Source organism: Platalea leucorodia, assembly GCF_965183815.1.
Source record: "Platalea leucorodia genome assembly, chromosome: 12".
Classification (NCBI taxonomy): Eukaryota; Metazoa; Chordata; class Aves; order Pelecaniformes; family Threskiornithidae; genus Platalea; species Platalea leucorodia.
The window spans coordinates 16,775,663-16,795,754 of NC_138834.1; the positions used below are offsets into that span (position 1 = coordinate 16,775,663).

Genomic DNA, 20,092 nt, shown 5'->3' on the forward strand with positions numbered 1-20,092 from the left:
TCAGAGGGGGTGTATGCACGTACCACTGGCTTGGGAAGGCAAGACAGAAACGCTGCCCGCAGTCCTGCCTACTAGCTCTGATACGTGATGCTGTTCAGCCTCTGCTCCTCTCCTGGGTTACAGTGGAAAGATTTTGTTTGTTTGTTTCAATCTTTTCTTGGGTCTTTCCCAATTTTAGCCTGAACTCTAGATATCTGGCTCTTAAATTCAGTCTCCAGAGCGCTTCTGACTAATGCCAGGGTGCTATTGCGGGGTTTTACAGGAACTCTTGGGAACGGTCTTGCAGCACAGAGCGTGTGGACCCGTATGATCGAAACCCGGTTTAGCTCCGAGATGGTGTCTGTGCAGCACAGGGTTTCGGGACAGATTGCACTGTGTGGTCCTGACTTCTGTATCCGCCTTTCTGGACCACCCTGACTGAGGGCAATAGAGATGAAAAGCACGCACACTTCGGAACTGTTTTGTAGGAATTTTCCCTCGTTTTAAAGAACTTCTGTTCCAGAAAATACTTATTTTCCTCCAAACCAGTTATTACAGCCTGGGTTCGTACCAAAAGGTTCAGCTATTTCCCAAAATAATTACTTGGTCGAGGTAACGCAGAACTGGGAAGAAATGTAAATACGGAGGTTGGAGGAAGTCAAAACCAGAGCTGGGATCTGGATTCAAGCATCATACTTAACAGATAATTGCAGTGACTGAGGTGGAACATTCAGCCTTAAATCCAAGCTCTCTAATACGCTTTGTCTGGGGTAAGGAAGGCATCTTCCTTTATTAGGTTACTTTCCTGCTCAACATCAACATTTTGTGCTTTGAAGGTTTATTGTGTTGGCTAGAGTTATACCTTTATATACGCGTGGTCCCTATGGAATAGCCTGCTCTCCTTTCATCGTTATTAGTAATTCTAGGCTTGTAATTTCCTATTCGCGCAGTCTGGACCTCGCTGCGCTGTTGCAGGATGGCCGATACGGTGCACAGGAAATGTACTGTTTTTGCAGGTCTCGACTGTTCGTCAGTATTCTTTTCAGCGGCTTCAGTTTTATTGCCATGAAGTCCATTTCCTACATGTAGTACAATTTACCAAATTACAAACAAACACGGCACCAATAGAGAAGTCAGTGAAAGTTCACACTAAGAATAGAAGCTTGAAGAGAAAAGTTCAGTTATGTGACCTTCTTCAGGAGCTGGATACAAAATAGACCTGCTGTTTTTCCCTTCAATTTGCAGTCCAGGCAGAAAAGAACTTGAACAGTTCCCAGAGAAAGCCAGGCCCTTGTTTGTTTCTACGAATCCTCCAGAAATGCTTTATCTGTTAGCTGACATCCTGAGTATGCTGATCCGGAAACGAACCTACTTGGTCTCCTAATTTCCCTCCTGTATTGTCAGCTGATTTTTGCATTGATCTCCCATTCCGCAATGTTTAAAGATCTGCCAGCCATGGACGGAACAAAATGTTACTGATACGTACCTTTAAAAGTGGCCATTAGAGCAAATTAGGATCATCAGATGAAAAACATCATGTAAGTATGAGTCACTGCTTATTGTTGCCCTTTAGAAATACGTTTGGGAAAGAAAAATAATTCCTAAGAACAGGTTTTTAGGCTGTTGGTCGTGAACAGGGAGATGCTACGCTGATGAGTACGGGGCAAATACTTAGGCAATGTACTAGCTATCCAGACTTTTTAAAAGTTCCTTCCTTTCAAATGATGGCTTTTTTCTTCTTTGTATTCACCCTTTTTGTTTCATAGCACACTATGGTCCCTACTTTTAGCTTATCTTGAAAATTCCCCCAAAGATTACAGGGTTTTCCCGAGTGCTGCCTAAGGGAGCTAGTCTGCCCTTTCGGAGCTGCTGCCCGAGTCCCCGCTCCTAGCAGGGCAGCAGAGCAGCGCGTCCGCCCCGGCGCGCCCGGCACGCGGAGCATCGCCGCGACTCCCTGGCCTGAAAAGGGTGCAGCAGAGCGAGAGAATCAGGTATCTCAAAACGCCTTGATGAAACCGGACTATCGCTGGACACTTTCTGTTTAAAGTTAAATATTAGACACTCTCTCCCTGACATTCTTTTTTTATTTAGCCTAAAAGGCTTAATATTTAACTCAAAATACCTAACAACTGCAGATGCTAAGTGCCGAATGTTGTTACGTTCTCCAGAATATACATAAAGCAGTGCTGAAACTCGGTGCGATTGATGTGTTTAGACACGTGTAGCCATCCCTGGACTCGGGTAACTGGTTTTCTCGTTCGAACGAAGCGCTTATGTTCTGAATTGCGGTTGCATTTTGAAGCAAAAGGCACAGCCAATAGTTCAGTGGGAATAACTGGTTTGAATGGGGTGCCCGCTTGGTACATGCAGAAGGAAATACCCTTTACTGAGATGCACTTCTCTTTGTCCCAGATCAAGGTCTTAGTGTGTTTGATCCTGACTGACATCAACTTTGGTTTTGGGGTGAATTCCTCAAATCCATGTTGAAGACAAAGTTATTTTTTACTACGGGCTCCTGTTCAAAGTCTTATTGCAACTGAACTGCGTATCTGTGAAAACCATTGCCATTTTATGACTTTTTTCCCATTTCTAAGCCTTTTTGTTGAATGGTATCGTTATAAAAGGCTCCTAAAGACGTTCTGCTTTTAGGTGAGTTATTTCCGAGGCTGAGGAGTTGGTCCAGAAGCGGCAAGCAGCCGGGAACGGCCCCATCCATGCCTCCGTAACCCTCTGGGGCACCTCGGGGGTAGCCCCCGCAGCGCAGGGCGCACAGCCCAACCAGCCCTGCCACACCTGAGGGGCCCCGGCCCCCCTGCCGCCGCCCGGGCCCCGGGGCCCTGCGCCCCAGCCCCTCCGTGCGGCGGCCCCGCCGCTCCCGCCCGAGCCCCCTGAGGGGAAAGGGGCGTGGCCCGGCGGGGGCCGCCCGGGGGCAAAGTTCGCGGGGGCGCGCGCGCGCCCAACGGTCCGCGCGTGCCCAACGGCCTGCGCGCCTCGTCCCGTCCCGTCCCGTCCCGCCCCGCGCGGCGCCATGGCGGGAGGCCTGGAGTCGCTGGAGTCGTGCTTGGAGCAGCACATCCCGCCCCAGGACCTCGCCGAGGTGAAGCGGATCCTCTACGGGGGCGAGGCAAGGTGCGCTGCTAGGAGCGGCTCGCCTCCCTCTCCCCCGCCGGGGAGGTCGTGCCCCGTCCCGTCTCCCTCGTCCCCCTCGGCGGCTGCCCGGCGCGGGAGTGAGGGGGAAGGAGTCAGTTTGAGGACGGGTGCGCAGGACACAGGGCTGGGCTAAAAGGAGAAAGAGGGGTAGGTCCTGTGGCGCTTGTGGCACTGCGGTGAGGTTAGGCTGTGGGGAGAGAACCGGGGTGGTTTGGGGGTAATCCAGGCTTGGGAGGCAGGGCGGTAGAGAGGCCGTCGGGAAGGTGGCTGACAGGAGTGGAAGCCCTGAGTGGGATAGCTTTGAGGGGGGGCTGCGGAGGTCGTGGCTTCCCGGTGAGGGAGCTGGAAAAGCGGGGATCTAACAGGAGGAAAAACGCGTTGGAGGGAAAGTGTTTATGATCTGGGGGTGGCAGATGAGTGTTTGTATGTATGTGCTCCTTGATTTCTGTAGCAAGGTAATAGTGTCTGGAAATCCCAGTTCTAGAGGAGGACACTGGGAGTTTGGTGCCATGGAGGAGAGCAGTGAGATTTGCACAAGACCTGGCTACTGACTGACTGTTCCCTTGCCTGATAGTTGTGTATGGGGGCGCGGGAGCTCGGGTGGCTCTGCAGGGGCAGGCAGCAGTTGTGATCCTTTTGATCCGTTGCTTTCAGAGCAGAAAAGAAGAACATCTCACCTTAAAATGTCTTTGTTTCCTGTTCAATCCAGAAAACTTGATTTGCCAGCTGCTGCTCTATCAGCAGCTCAGGAAAGAGATTTTGAGCTGCAGGGCTATGGATTTGAAGCTGCTCCAGAGCAATTGAGAAGGCCACGTATTGTTCGAGTAGGACTGGTACAAAATAAAATTCCGCTTCCCACAGACACAGCTGTGGCAGTCCAGGTACACCGACTGGGATCTGGGCTGTTTGTGGGTAACTCCTCTTCTACTGGATTGAGAAATAACACGCTTCAGTTGTTGGTGTTAGAAACTCCATTATGAAATGTCTCTCCTTGTCTGGCAATATAGCACCCATCACTATCTTAATACAGCATACTGTAAGAAATTTGCATGATACATTCAGTTCTATTGTTTCTCAGAAATATCTCTTGTGTCATGTTTACCTAGTGAATTGCCCAACCTGTTTGCAGTTTTTCCAAAGCTAAATATTTAGTCACTGATTTTGTACATGAAAATCCTTTGCCTCTAAAATGAAACAGAAAATCATTTACCCGAAATCAAAAGAGATGGCAACCCATGGAAACCACAGGTGCAGTTCTTGTTTTAATTGAGAAATGTTCCATTATAGGAAAATCCATTAGAGTAAACACAGATTAATAAAGCTGTGTTCATTATTCTTTGTCCAGCAGTAACCCAAATCCTATTACAAGGTGACCATTGTCTCCTGATATCTTAGACACAGAAGCACGGGGGTGACATAGATAGAACTAGCCTCCTAAAAGTAGCTTTAGAAAAGTGAAAGAAAATACCACATTTATAAAATCTCCTGGAGCAGTAGTTTTGTAAAGTGACAGGACGGAACATTTCTGAGGTAATTTGTTTTGGAAAGATTACCTGTTACAGATGCAAGTCATTAATTCAGTATATGGATCAAGTTTGTGCATTCTTTGTAGCATCTGTTAAAAAGACGACCAGTTATATTAATGATTTTACCTTATATATAACTAGTTAACTATTTCTGTAAATCGATGTAGAGTTGTTGAGCTTGTAGGTCACTGTTCACTTGAATTGTGTCTTTTTTTTTTTTTTGATTGACACCTGAAAGTATCAATGCAAAGTGCTACACCTATGCTTATATTAGTAGAATGCTCAAGAAGAAAGTGTTTGGAAACAATGTTTTTTGACTAATTAATAAATGCTTTGATGCTTTTTCTTGGTAATAATCTACTTAGCTCTTTGTACTTAGCTCTTTGGACAGAGGGATTTAGAAAATAGTTTGGAGTTAATAACTTCTAGAGAGTGTCCAAGATCCACATGTGTGAGCAGGATTCGGAGATAACCAAGGAAATGGACTGTCCTTACCTCATGTTTTAAGATTCTGAGTACTTGACTTTGAATTCACGTTTACTTAACATCGTTCTGTAGGTTTTTTATGATGAGCAGCAAAATTATAATTTCTGCTGATTTTGTTAAGATTTTCAGCTATTTGCAAGTCAGTCAGCAGTGCGTTGCCATATATTTAAATGTTGTAACCATGGAATTAGAATTCCATTGGCTCGCTTTCTCTATTTTCAGCATCTAAATGCTTTTAAAAATCTGTATCTAACTCTTTCTATTATCAGTGCTCAGGGATGATAACTTCTTGAGTTATTCCACCTGAAAGCAATGGGACTAAGTATAGAATAAGATAAATTTAATGTGAACAAAGCTGATAAAACCAGGCTATTAATATAAGAGTGAGTTAGAACATAGAGCTTTTTTCATAGCGTGACACTTCTCGCAATCAGGTGGCTGCACTGCACCGACGAATTGAGGAGATTGTGGAAGTAGCTGCAATATGTGGGGTCAACATAGTTTGTTTCCAGGAGGCTTGGAGTGAGTATTTTCTGCGATTCCTTCTAGGTTGTCAGAGGTCAAGTCCCTTCTGTTTTAACAAGTGTCCTGTACTAGAAGTATGTCTTGTAAGTGAAGAGCAGAGATTTTCCAAGATACAACAGTTGACTTTACTGATTTGCTTTCTAAAGGAGAAAACAAAGAGTCTTAGGTAGCAGAACTGTATGGAAGATGTATGTGAAGTCTGTTACGCTGAAGACTGGCGTATGCTGCAACAGTGATATTTATAGGTGTGCTCCTTCCTCATGTCATCCTCCGTGATCCTTTCCTCATTTTTTTTTTCTTCCAAAACTTGGGGATTTTCTAGACAGATACTAAAATAAAATAAAATAAAAAAATCTATATTTTCATTTAAATGGAGTCTTTGAGGCTTCATAGAGGCAAAAACCAAAATGAAGGCCCGAGTTGTGAAAAGAGGTTGTTCACAGAAAGTGTACGCTAGTGACTGAGGTGTGTTTTGTATTTTACCTCCAGTAAGACTTCACTAAGTGCATTCTTTCTCTTCTTCTTTGTTCTGTGTGGGCCCAAAACTCCCTCTCTTGCTAAAAATATTTTTAAATAGCTTTTGCCTTTAAACAAAACAGTTGAATCTTTCTTAAGTGTTTAATTTTTTATCTGTGTTCATGCAAACAGTGTGTATTTCTTGAGTGACATGAACATTCTTGTAAATTTTGTCTTGCGTTGGTGTTTTCCAGCCATGCCCTTTGCTTTTTGTACAAGAGAGAAGCTTCCTTGGACGGAGTTTGCTGAGTCAGCAGAGGATGGGCCAACAACAAAATTCTGTCAAGAGGTAAAAAAACAACCAAGCAAAAAAACCCCCACATCCAGCCTCCAGCCCCAGCCCCTAACTGCCACTGATTAGCATGGGTTTCTTCTTTATGTACCGGTCTTCCACCACTGAGAAAACTGAAATAATCAAAAATAAATTTTCACCTTGCTTGACAAATATTATGATAGTGAGTGAAGTAGAAATGGACAATAACAACTGTGCTCAATATTTATTTTTTAAACTACTTTGTATTTATAGGCTCCCTTATACCATGGAAGGCATATGAAACTTCCCATTTTACTACTCCAGAATTTTACAAGGAAGGAACGATTCTTCATAGAAGAATTCTTAATTTCCATTTAAAAGGTGTTTCTTGCCTAGAACAGTTGAGCATTAAACGATGCTTGTATGAAGGTGTGAGGAGAAGAATAGCTAGCCTTTTCTGAACAGGGAACACTTTCACACATATCTTTTGCATCTTGCTGTGAAATGACACAAAATGTCATTGATGATAACAGTCAGAGTAATGTACCAGAGGAAAACTTTTTTGAATCCTTCTTTATGAACAAAAAATGAAAATAATTACCGCAGGCTTGTGTATAATAGGAGAATTGTGTTCATTTGTATAGTTGGCAAAGAAATACAATATGGTTGTGGTGTCTCCAATCCTGGAGCGAGATGAAATACACGGGGAAACTCTGTGGAACGCTGCAGTGGTCATTTCTAATTCTGGAGCTGTCCTTGGCAAAAGTAGGAAGAATCACATTCCGAGGATTGGAGACTTCAATGAGGTAAGACGCAGTATTGTGACTATCAAGCTAGTCTTACGTTGCAGCTCTTGTTTGTGTCAGCGTGTGTTGTATCAGAGTCCTATGGGCAGGAAATGTAATGTATTTCTAGAAAATGTGGTTCGTTAAGTGTCAAATCAGGTTTTCTTGGGTGACATTATAGTAAGTTAAGTTGTCAAGAATAGAGAGTGATGACTCTTAAAGGACAAATAACGTTGAGTCTTTGTCATGTACTCTTCCTTGGCCTGATGGAAACTACACAAGTATCAAAAATCTTAAAAACAAAATTCTGTAAGTCACAGCTTTGTTACGTTAGTCGTGCATGTTTGGCTCAGATGGTTTTTGCATGTGTGCGTGTTGAACTTCTTTTAATTTGGAAGGCAATTGTTTCGTGGCTCAGGTGTGAGCATTATTTATGGGTTTGATCTCTGTGTCTCTGTGAGGTTGTCTTGGAAATGACACTTCTTTTGCTTATGTTTCTTTGAGCAGAATCCCTTAATTCATTATGCTTCTGACTGAAAAGCTGGTTTATGGCATCTTCTGTTTACTAATCACATTACTTCCACTGAAGCCCCCAGCAGTTTTTAGACCGTGCTCCAGAATCAGCTTCAGAAACTGAACTGGTAGTAAAGGCAATGTCAGGAGAAAACTGGTACATCTGAAATGTGTTTATCCACCCATAGACTTATCACAAGCAGAAAGATCAGGATTAAAAATTAACCAAAGTCTAAAAATACATTGCCTTACCTAACTAAATCTCTCCTTGTCAGCTAAAGTGAGTAATTAAGAGAGACATTTCTTCTAGGCACTGGGGGCTATGTACCTGCAGTTGCTTTTGTTCCCTGTCTGAGGCTTCAGAATCCCAGCTGCTTTTTTATTAATTTTTAAAGTTTTTTTGTGTCTTGAAACTTCGTGTTCAAAGACCTCTGGAAGTTTTGACCTGGGCTTCCAGACCTGATCAGACTGGTTTGTGTTTCTTCAGAGGAGGCTGTTAATAGGTTTCTACACAATGGATTTCTGGCGCAGGCTTGTCAGTCACCAGTGTTGACTTCTATCTTTAACAATTATTTTGATATTTAATATTATTTTATTGGACCTGCCTTTTAGCTAGCAAAACAGTAACTGACAAACCCACATAAAATAAAAGCACTAATAAAAATGAATTTTGGTTACTTTCCACATTATTGATTTGTTCCTTGTGGAATCAAACAAGGAGTAAATTCCTGTTGCTTATGGTAAAATATGATGTCTTTCAGTTTTCCAGACAGTGTTTTGTGGAGCATCAACAGACTCCAAGAAGCTTCTTGTTTCCAGCTATGAAACTGTAATGAAAGGCACCTAAAAAAAGAAAATATTTTTACTTTTCCCCGTGAAATATAAATAGAGTTTCTCTAAGAGTTTTGCATAATTCCTAAAAAGAGTTAGTTCTTACAATCCTAAATGCCAGAATTACCACAAAACAATCTATTTATATCTTGCAGGTATAGTATAATGATCTGATGTTTCTTGTTGTATCTACCTCGTTATAGAAGCAAGTAGTGTTTACCCAAAACAGCGCTGTCTTTTTAGCTGGTTTTGTTAGCAAAGCATTAACTCCGTTCTTCTGAGCTGAGCAGTTCTGATAGAGGAACTTCAGAAACCACCAAGACTACAGAGAAGGCTTATGCTCATTGCTGTTACTTTAATGTTGTTTTCTTTATCAACAAAGTTAACCCCGAAGGAAGGGTTGAATTTGAAATGACTTTTTGTGGGTTATCTCTGTAGAGCAGATAGGGAAAGGAGCCTTGTTAAAGTCATCCTTGTTGAATTGGTGAGAACTAAATGGAAAGGGGAAGGAGATTGGTCTGTAGCCTATTCAGCCATGTGTGGGACGGCATATAAATAAACAGAAATCAGTCCTTCATGAGACATCACGGTTTGTTGCTGTGGAGATGATTGTGAACTCTGGTGAGTAATAAAGAAGTAAGAACTGATGAATTCCCTGAAGCAACAGCATTTTTGTTTTTCTTCTCCTATTGTAATAAAAGAAAACTGAGAATAGAAGAAAAATGGAAATATATTCAATCAGCGGAATTGTTTTGAAAAAGGTTTGTGTGAGTGCCCACCACGTGGTGTGCTCTCTGCAGACATGAAACGAGATAAAAACCAGTGCCCAAGGAACTGTGCAAATTCATGAGACCTGATAATAAATAAGGAACATGAGATGTGACAGTTACTGGGCATGCTGAGCCTCTAGTCCGTCTTGTTTCAGAAGATGGCCCCCCGTGTCTGTCATGCCATTCTCCTACACTGAGGTGAGGCCCTAGTTTGTTCCCCAGCTGTGACTGTGCGTGCTTTAGGCCTGGTGTGGTTCTGCTTCCTTCAAGACCAATGGCAGTGGTTGTTAAAATGGACAGATAGTTTCAATAAAAAGGGGATTGTTTTACAACACACCTTTCCTATACGGTGAGAGTCACGCCCCATTGGGTCAGGCTGGTGGATGATGTATCTTGCTTTTCTGTCTCCGAGATCATCACAAAAAGGTACTATTAGGAGTAAGTCTGGCTGCTCTGCAACTTTCGTACTCCCTCGGTGTCCACGCTCATTGCATTAGGGATGCTGGGTGGCATGTCCTGTCTATTTCGTTTCTTATCTGCGGTTCTTTTATCAAAGACTTTGTCTAATCCCTTCTGAACCCGGTGGTAATACCTGCTTTCACAAGAAGCACGTTTCAGAAGTGCGCTGCCTGCTGCATGAAAAAAGTTACTTTGTTTGAAAACAGGTACAAGAGTGTCATTTCAGTCGATACCCGCTGCTGCTTTGGGATTTCTGCATTCGTGTTATCCATTGCCTTTGTGATTTTGTAAATCTCATTCGTAATATCGCCTTCAGCCTTCTGTCTGCAGATTGAAGAGCCTTTTTAGTTGCTCCTCACAAGGGCGCTGCCCCATCCCCTTCATCGTTTCAGTTGCCTTTGCTTATTCCCTGTCTAGTATGTCCTTATTGAGATGCAGACACTAGGATTACCCAGAGTACTCAAGTCATGGGCACACAGAATTCTTATAAACCAGCAAAATGGTGTTTTCTGTTACATTTCGATACTCTTCCTGTTGATGTCTGAGATTTTCTTGGGTTTTTGACTAGCACTGAGCACTAAGCAGGCGACTGTCAGTGGCTCCACACTTACCCTTCTCTTGTGTCTGGGAAGAACCATTTCTGTACGTTCCATTTAGAATATCTCTGTCAATGTTTGTCTCTTGATAGCTGTTAACAATGCCCTGTCCTTCTCTTCACTAGTGCCTGTTACAGGAACCAGTGCGTTTCTAATTGTTTAGAAATGTTTAATATGATAAGATGAATGTTCGCACCATATGGTAAACGAGATCTTTTAAGCCAACAGTTGGCTCCAGTTTCTTTAAGGAATGTTCTCTAGATTTATCCTGTGATTTTCCTGGTGGTAGTTTCAAGCCTTCTGTTTGTTTAGAGCAATAGGCATATAGGAAATTTAAATAACCAATCTCAGCTATAGACTGATATTTGCTTATAGCATTCATAAAACTACTGTGTGTCATTACATAACAGGTGAATGTAAAGGAGTTCCGTGTTCTTCAAACAGCGTTCATCATCTCTCTTTTTAATCAGAATCAAAGGATCATGATGACTTAGGAAAATTTTCTTATGTGGTGAAAGTACTGAGAGGTGCCTAAAGTTGGGCAATTTGTGGATCTCTCTTAAGCTTCTGTAGAAGTTTCTAGCATTAACAGAAGTGTTCATGTCAAAGTCAGACAGTGCTTAGGTGTGGTATGAGTGAAGGGAAACAGAAAGGGGCTTGAATTTGATCTCAGCAGCCTGAGCGTGCCGCTGTTTGCTACATACCCATTACAGTAGAGCTACGTACTAAATGAATGGTGGTGTCCTCGCTCGTGGTCTAATGACTTGAAGCTGGTAATTGGGAAGTGCCAAAGCCATGTTGGAGGTATTTCTTTTTGCTTTTTTAAGAAGTCTGCATTTGTGTTTGTTTGTTTGTAGTCTACTTACTATATGGAAGGAAATACAGGACACCCAGTGTTTCAGACACAGTTTGGAACAATTGCTGTGAATATCTGCTATGGGCGCCATCACCCTCTGAACTGGCTCATGTTTAGCATGAATGGAGCAGAGATCATCTTTAACCCTTCAGCCACTATTGGAACGCTCAGGTAAAATGCAAACTGATTTAGGCGGTCGCATGCTTTCTGGGTTAACTGAACCTCGGAGCCCCTCGCTGGGGCCTCAGGGACACCTTGCTGAGGTCTTGGAACCTGAGGTATCGCCTCCTTCTTTTGCCTTCAGGAAGGAATCTACATTCTTCTCCATCTGGAGTTCTGGGCTACCAGTCTGCTCGTAGTCACTAATTCTCTTCTAGAACTTTAGTTGTGTATCTGCAGGTCTTTTGTTAGTAATTTTGTTAGTAATTTACATTCTAGTAACTAGTAAATTTTGTTAGTAATTTACATTCAGGCTTAGCTTGCCAGCTTGCATGGTCCACCTAGGAGCCAATAAGTATGGTATCAAATTGCAGTTTTCAGAGCCAAGCTGAGAAACCCTGTTCTCAAAAACAATTTTTTTTTTTTCTTTAACTGTTGGCAATTTTGTGATTATCAGGCCTCTTGAACCAGACTGAACCAGCGTAAACTGTTTCCCTTGAGATTAATCTTCTGCAGATTGACATTAATTGCACCCTACTGACTTGACTTCCTAAAAGAAAAAAGAAAGCCAGCTCAGTGAGCTAAGAAAATACACTTCTTAGCTAGCCCATAATGATTAATTTGTGGATTAGATCTTGAATATTCTTTGCCTCTACATTATCTGCATCAGTCATGTTTCAACATAATAACCTTTGAATGTGCCGTGCTTCCGAAGCATTGTCTGACACAGGCTGTGTATTGCTTGGGATACTGCAACGTGATGCAAAATAACTGCATTTCTTTGGGGCCAGAGGGGGGGCTTTCTTTAGGTAGAAACCTGGTGGAAATGGTTTCAGTGGTTTCTATACCACTCCTCCTTACAAAATCAGCATGCCTTCCTTTCATTCTCATTGTATTCTGTTCTTTGCTGTGCTACTCAATACTTTCAAATTCCAAATTAGACTATTTGTAAATTGAGGTCTGTGTCTACAGATTGTGTCTACACATCAGCTTAAGACATGATAGAACAACTGTGCTTTCTCTTTTTGTTTTTTTTTTTTCTTTTTTTTTTCCCCTGATAACAGTAGGCTCTGAAAAGTAGTTTATTATTGTATACTATTTACATACATATGACTGAGGAAGTGACGGAAGTTTATGCTTAATTATAAATATTAATGTTTTAACCCTTTTCAGAATAAGTGGTTAGCTTTGTACAGGGCGGGGGGGAGAGTGGCTTTGCAGAGTTCTTTGGCACAAAAGCATTTCCTTTGTGAGATAAAAACCCATATTTTGGGCTAGCTGAACTCTCTTTGAGTTTCCAGCTCCAAAGACAAGTTTCAGGAAGCTAACAGCGTATTTCATCATTACCGATAATATTGTAGTACAAGTATAATATCCAGTAGCAAACAAAAAAAGAAGACATACTGATCTCTTACAACACTAAAAATTCTGTCTCATTTCTCTACTCTCTCCCTTCAGCTGGTCTTGTGTGTGTGGACCAGTTACAGGATACTTTCATTTTTATTTCTTTAAACCTAGAGGAAAAGATTTTTCCAGTGTCAGTTTTGTAAACCTTGATGTATGAGATGTTCGGGCAATATGGACTTGCTAACTGGGTATACAAGACGATAGAAGAGTTAGAAATGTAAGAGGAATATCTTTTTTAGCATTTTCCATTTCTTCAGGATTCAACCAATCCCCTCTCTTTACCTGTTTAATGTAAATTTGGAGTTTTTCTGCCTCTGTGACAAGGCCCAAGAGTATTCATCCAGTTTTTCTTGCTGACCAGCTAGAAAATTCTGAGGACATTGAGCATTCATAAAAGGGTAGAAATGGGGAAGAACAGATGAGAGGCATAAAATTTTCATACCCACAGCCAGTTCAGATGCAGAGAACCAAGTATTTACAAACCTGGAGAGTAGAACTGTAGGTTAGATGCAGTATTCTGTCATTCAAACTGCCTTTAATAGTTTTTGGTACAAAAGATAATTTAGGTTGGGTAATGTCGGAAAATGTCCTTTGAAAAGAGTTGAATGAATACACAATGCTTTTGGGGCATTTATGTTACTACTAGAATAATATTTGTGATGTTTGTCCACTTATGGCCCATTAACAGGAGAGCAAACAGAAATTACCCTGTTGTCATACAGCACTTCATTGGTACTCTGGGTGCTTCAGGCTCTCCTAATTATTGGCTTTCACTGATTGTTTTTAAGCATATAATTTTTATTGCAGGAAGAGGACTCTTGAGGCCCGTGTAAAACTGTCTCTGGGGTTGCTTCTTGGCTATAGCCTTTTTTTCCTGTCTCTCTTCTTCTGTGAAATTGTAATTTGCTGGAGCTTTTCAATAAAATCCCTTTTTCTTAGAAGAGCTGGCTGCCAGACTCAAAGCAATTGAGAAAAGAGGCAATAAACCAAGTCCTTGCAATCAGTCCAGTGGCCATCTCAGGATTCTTGAGTCTGCCCGGGAGATTAATGAGTCAGATGCTTGCAACCCTGTCTCGGTACTCAGAATCTGGCAGGTACACGCTGTCACAGGAATGTACAAATTGTATCACCTTTGTTTTGCAGCTCTGAGTACTTCCAGCCCTCCTATTAACTAGTCCGATCCCTGTGTATCAAACTATTTAATAAAAAGAAGACTATTTCAGTTTTAAACATTAGTCGGAATTGAAATCTCCTTTGGAAAAGAGGTAGAGCCTTGGAAAAGAGAAGGAATTTTTTATTCCTCCTTTCTCAGTTCTTGGTTTTATGTAAATTTAGTGACTGGTTTAATAGATAATTACTGGGAAGTTATCGGGATGCTTTTGTTAAACATGCTTTCTTTTTCATCAGCCCACCGTGGGAAAATGACTTACTGGAAAGTGCTATGAAAACTGTAGTTGAAATAACAGAAGTAGGAAATTTTGGTGGAAATGGATTTTTCTTTTCCTTTTTTTTTTTTTTTATTATTCCTATCATTATTTTTTTTTCATTCACTGCTGCAAAAGCCTCTCCTGGGCCATTTTGGGAAAAAAGGAGGCAACTTGCATGAATCTCTTACAGCTTTGCTGCAGAGTGATGTTTGGTATATTGAAAGTTAATGGAATGTGAAAGCACATGTGTAAATCTTTTGCATAATTTGGAGAGTAAAATGTATTACACTTTAATTGCTTTGAAAATCTTGAGATGTGTTAGTTTTTTTCTCCCCCCCCCCAAGCCATATTTACTGGGTTATCAGATAGAATTGTTTATACCTATATTTGAGCAGAAAATAATTATAGTGCTTGGCTGTATCTGTGGGGAGATTTTGATTGTAAGAGCAAGATCAGTCTTAGCAGCTAACTTTGGCTTCTTTGACAGAAAACGTACAGTGCGAGACAGTCGTAATCTAAATTTCGCTCTGAAGTGGACCAGTAGGGAATACCTGCCTCTTTTGTGTATTGCAGCGAGTCCCTGTGGCCAATTGAAGCAAGAAATGCTGCCATAGCTAATCACTGCTTTACCTGTCCCATCAACAGGGTAGGAACGGTGTGTATCTTCACTTTGTTATTTCATTGCATAATTCAGCTATTGTAGCGTAAGTTAATTTGAGGTAATGAACTGAACAGCACTAGAATGCACAGATTCCTCCTGTACAACTGCTGTATTAGTGTTTATAATACGATTTGAAGGTGGACAGTGATAAAGAGATTGAGAGCTGCCTTGTTGCTGGCAGCCTGCTTCTTGGTTGCAGCTGCTTCCTGTTCTTGAATTGCTCCCTTTGCAATAGGCACCCGCCCTTTCGCTAATTCTCCTAGTTTCTATGGTGAAACCAGTATTCTTTTAGCCAAACTGACTGAAAATGAAATATATCCTCACGTCAGCGGTACACAACTGGTTGCTGTTGTACTACTTCTCTCTGGACACTGAAATTCTATAATGAAAATTAATATTGCACACAATCTTGCTTTCAGATTAGTCCAAATACCCTACATGTGTGTTCCTTTATAAGGTTCCCTGCAAAAATCCAGACTTGTTCTTGCCGTTGATGTGAACATACTTGCCTTCTTTTGTGATCCGCAAGGCTGTGTTTGGTTAAATGTCTCCTCTTTTCCCTCTTCTTTAGACTTGTGAAACTGATAGGAGTCGTGTTCCCCAAAGCGTATGAACAACAGGCAGTGATGCAAAAAGATCTTGTTTTCTAGCCTATCCATCATAGAAGCTAGACCCCTCTGATGACTCCCTCTAGACTGTGCTGATAGTATGCCAGAAAAAGTCGTAATAGATTTATATAAACTTCCATACTAAATATGGTAGGCTAGCAAGGATTTCTTGACTGAGATGGAATTATACTGCCACCTATGGATTCCTCTTGTTTCACAGGAATACTACAAAAATGCCTTTACTTCCGGAGACGGTGGAAAAGGTATGTTCAGAAATCACATTCAGTGGTTGCTAACAATTGTTAACTAGAAAGTCTGAAGAAACGATAGCTCTCCTGCAAGCGTCTGTCCCGTGACAGCTATGGGAGCTAGCGACTGCCTTACTGAAGGCTGCTGTTTTGTAAGCTGGGGAGAAGCAGCACTTCCCATTAAAGGTGGTGGTACCACAGTATATGGTCACCAGAAGTTCATACCTAAGGTTTCTATACGCTTTCAGAGGACTGAGAATTTTGGAGTCAATGCAGTATTGTAGGACTGGAAGACAGAAATCCCAGAAGTTAGCCTGTGTTGTCAGTGCATGCATGACATTTTATTTGTAGTTTTAAGATTAGCAGCAATAGCCCTAGCCTGAATCCCCAGCCAAGCCGTTTTGCCCTGTTTCACAGATTTGCTGGAAGTTAAAGACAAGAACGCTCAAAAAAGAGCGTTCTCAAAGAAGAACATGCGATTTGCTTGCATGTACTTCACTTTTATGTTGAAACACTATAATTTGTCCTGTGACGACCGTGACAGCTTCTGGCTTAATCTGGAGGGGGGCTGAGCCTTTTTCTTAGCTAGTTTTGGAGCTAAGTGCTTGTAGCAGCTGCAGCAAAAAGGTCAGTGGTATCCATTGCTTAGTAGTACAACAGATGTGGCTGATTTTTGGCACAACTCAGAGGTGTGCAATATGAAGTAAGATTGTTTTGTTTTTTTTTTTTTCTGTACCTCAAATCCCAGTGTTTTCACTTCTGACTTTGTATTGAAAATTGAATGGGTGCGTCTCTGTCAGCTGTTTTGGAAATGTATGATTTGACAATTAGAATTCATTTAAAGTCTAAATAAGAAAGAATGAAAGCAAAGCATTTAGTTCAGAGACTTAATAATGGAAAAGCATAATAATGCATTATTTAAAAGGCAATGCAGTGAGGTTTTTTTCCTGTTAATTCGATATATGTGAAAGCTGTACTGTGCATGGCAGTGAGTATTGGGCAAAACTGCAGTTACCTTAGGGTGGTGCTGTGACTCTTCAGGGTGAATCTTGCTTAAAGCACAGTGAGTGAGCAACCACAGGAAATTGAGCCAGGTTTTATGGGACACTGCATGTTAAGCTGTATGCTTATTTGCAGATGGCATTACATGCTTTTTAAAAATTTCTTTAAGCACACCATGACTTGGGCCATTTTTATGGCTCAAGTTACGTAGCGGCACCAGATGGCAGTAGGACCCCTGGACTCTCTCGCACTCAGGATGGACTTTTGGTGGTAGAGATGGACCTAAATCTTTGCAGACAAGTCAGTGACAAATGGAATTTTAAGGTAAGCCTGCTTATAAAGAAACAAACTTGTATGTGATATTAGAACAAACAAGCTTTCATAATGATCGTATAATCTTACAATAGTTAAAAGGCAACCTTTTTTTTTTTTTAACAGTCCAAAGCTTAAATTATTGAACTAATTCAACAGGATGTTCTGGAGGCCAAAGGCATAAGTAGATTCAGAGAAGGAATAGCCAAATTCAGGGAAACTAGGCCAGTAGCTTTTAAACGAAAACCTTAGCCTTTGGTCCTTAAGTGCGGATTGCCAGGAGCTCCGAGGACTGCTAGGGGAAGTGTGGGCCATTTCCTTACGCAAGGTAAGTAGGCATTTGCCACTGAGCTGAGATGGGCCTTTGATCTGACCTGATACAGTAGTTCTTTATATTCTTATAGGCCTTATTCGTCAGTTTTGGTGAAATTCAGTGAAAACCCAAAACCACAAGAATCTTTCAGCTTCTGAGAACTTTCTGTGTGCAAACTGCTTGCAGTGTTAACTCCCTGGATTTGTGGACATGTTGTAGCCACAGAGAAGAACTGTGTGCATTCATCTCTGAAGCGTCCTAACACACTTTTGAATTAATCTAAATCAGATTAAGATGACTGCAAGCCTCTCCACCTGGCTTTAGCCAACTTACTTATTACTATTTTTTTTTTGCATTTGGATCATCTGTCCTGAGGGTGTAATTTGATTTAATTTGTCCAGCGGCAGTGCTGGTTTAGGAAAATGCCACCTCAGCACTGCAGTTTGCTAACCCTTCGGTTGTGCCAGTACAAGCTATGTGGGGTGCTATATTGTATACTGGTTTAATAGAGTGACCAGATTTTTTAATTTATTTTTTTTTTAAACAAACAAACAAACAAACCATGCTCTAGTTTCTTCTTTTAATCCAATCAAGTTACGGCAGGCCCCACAAATATTCTGTTGGACCAACAAAGAAGGCAAGCAAAAGGAGAGAAGAGATGGCAACTTCTTAAATAGGCTTTGTTGATGAAGAAAACATCTTGTCTGCTTCTGTGGAGACAGGTCTTTTGTTCTAGTTCTCAGTACTGCTAGAGACGGGAATTTTTTCCTATCCACTCTTAAGATCAGCATGATTTGAATCCTAACAAAGTAGACCAGAACTCCTGGCTAGCAACCATCACAATATATGTAGGTTCTTCAGTGATAATCTAGTATTTAAAATAAGTAATCATTTGCAAGGAGTGTCAGTTTTTGCACATGATGTGACTGCAAGCAGACACTTATTTTCTAGAGCTAGTTTATTGGGAACCACCTTGCACATTACAATATAGTGCAATATATAACGTGTTTTGATTTCAATTTGATGTAAAAATACAAATTTACTGTGGATTTGAAATGCTGAACAAACTTTTGATTAAAACATAGTCATTTCTTAGCTAGAGCTGAATTTCTTTGGTAATGCTGCCAATCCATATATAGGGGCTAAAGACAAAAAGCAATTTCAGGTTCTCTTCTGGACAGAACTGCATTTGTTCTTTTACAGATGCATGTGGTAGGTATATGGTTGTTGACATAGTGGAATTAAATTGTGCTGAGAGATTCCCAGTTTTTTTAAGTCAGGCAGGCATTTAGTTTTGCTTTGCCACCGAAGTCTGAGGCTCTTATTGCAGAGTAGAGATTTAGTGCGTCAGGAAGCACATGGAGCATTGCTTATAACAGCTTAGGTAGGGGTATCTGAACAAAAGCAGTTGTATTGGTTAGGAAAAACAAACCGCAAAAACACTGACCTTTAGCTGTTTGGTATAGGATTGCTTATTTTTTTGTTGTCTTCAAGTCTTGTGCTTTCAGCACCTTAGTTTTACGTTGATGGCGTGGATTGCTGCTGTTGGTCTTTTGGCACATAAGGGCACAGCGGTGGCTTTTGTTTATATGACAGGGGATATCTGTTTCCTTTTCCTCTCTTGTGGCCAGGACAGAGGTAGTTGTTGATATGAGGGGAATGAGGAAGTATGCAGTCATCATTTATCCACCGCAGAAAATCCTTGATAGCAAGTAGGAACCTATTTAACCTGCTCTGGTATCTGCAATTTGCACTCAATGATGCGTGAAAGGGACGTGAAGTAGAATGTCTTTGCTAAACTCAGAGCAGCGAAAGAGCTAAGCAAATTGTCCTCGTTACACTCTGGCAAGAAGGGAGTCATTTGCCCGTCTCAGAGCCAGTGTTGTAGACTGTGCACTTCAGAAGAGGATAGCGCTACGTAAAGTGCTGTGTTTCAGCCTCCTAGCTTACTATATCACCCAAAGCAATGATAATATTTCGTATTATTCATGGATAAAGTAAGAGCAACCCAAGTACCGTCAGTGGCACACATGCAAACTTCTTGCTGGCAGCAGGGTTCACCAGCTGTCAAGGACATAATATGAAGACGCAACTGCAGAGAGACTCCTCGGCCTTCACTGACGTAACTTACTTAAAAGAGAATATTGTTGATGCATAAGAGAGTAAGTCCACCGTTCACGTTCAACTTTCAGCTATCCATGACAACCAAAATAGCCTTAAGTAATTAGTCAGCAGACGTGACTGTCAGTGAAGGAGAGCTGCAAAGCAGGAAGGTGTTCTTTTTAGAGTTTTACTTTTTAGAGTAGAAATGTACTTTGCTCTTTTTTGGGCAGAAGTATAGTTTTAGGCAACACAATGTGAGTTCTTTTATGCAAGTGTATTAGTTTGTGCTAAGGCATTGGAGGTCTTGCATTTTGAGTGAATTATGATTTTACTCTTTGGGGCAATTAAATAATAGGTTGTCATTAAAAAAATGGTGGATATTTTTATCTTCTACTGAAGTACTTTTATAGCTCACTAAAAGAACTGAAGCTTTGATTTTTCTTTTTCAGATGACTGGTAGATATGAAATGTATGCGGCCAAGCTCACTGAAGCAGTCCAGCCTTATTTTATACCCAATATCATCAAAGAGTAGGAAGGAGCATCTCATTACAATCAAATCTCACATAACAAATTAAAAGGTACTGTTGGATGATAGCTTTACTGTGG

At 41.2% G+C, this 20,092-nt stretch overlaps 1 protein-coding gene across 1 annotated transcript; it reads left to right on the plus strand.

Moving 5' to 3' along the window:
• The first annotated feature begins 2,992 nt into the window (after positions 1-2,992).
• UPB1 (beta-ureidopropionase 1) lies at positions 2,993-20,073 on the plus strand. The gene is made up of 10 exons (XM_082325348.1): positions 2,993-3,108; positions 3,839-4,010; positions 5,576-5,663; positions 6,377-6,471; positions 7,080-7,241; positions 11,247-11,416; positions 14,812-14,893; positions 15,728-15,770; positions 16,927-17,081; positions 19,935-20,073. The coding sequence occupies exons 1-10, from the start codon at positions 3,008-3,010 to the stop codon at positions 20,016-20,018; spliced, it is 1,152 nt and encodes a 383-aa protein (XP_082181474.1). The 5' UTR covers positions 2,993-3,007; the 3' UTR covers positions 20,019-20,073.
• The last annotated feature ends 19 nt before the right edge of the window (positions 20,074-20,092 follow it).

Bases quoted from the DNA above. Each gene is read 5' to 3' on its own strand.
- UPB1 (XM_082325348.1), top strand. From the start codon at position 3,008: ATGGCGGGAGGCCTGGAGTCGCTGGAGTCGTGCTTGGAGCAGCACATC. The intron at 3,109-3,838 runs GTGCGCTGCTAG...TGTTCAATCCAG, and splicing joins CTCTACGGGGGCGAGGCAAG to AAAACTTGATTTGCCAGCTG. The intron at 11,417-14,811 runs GTAAAATGCAAA...TGTGTATTGCAG, and splicing joins GCCACTATTGGAACGCTCAG to CGAGTCCCTGTGGCCAATTG.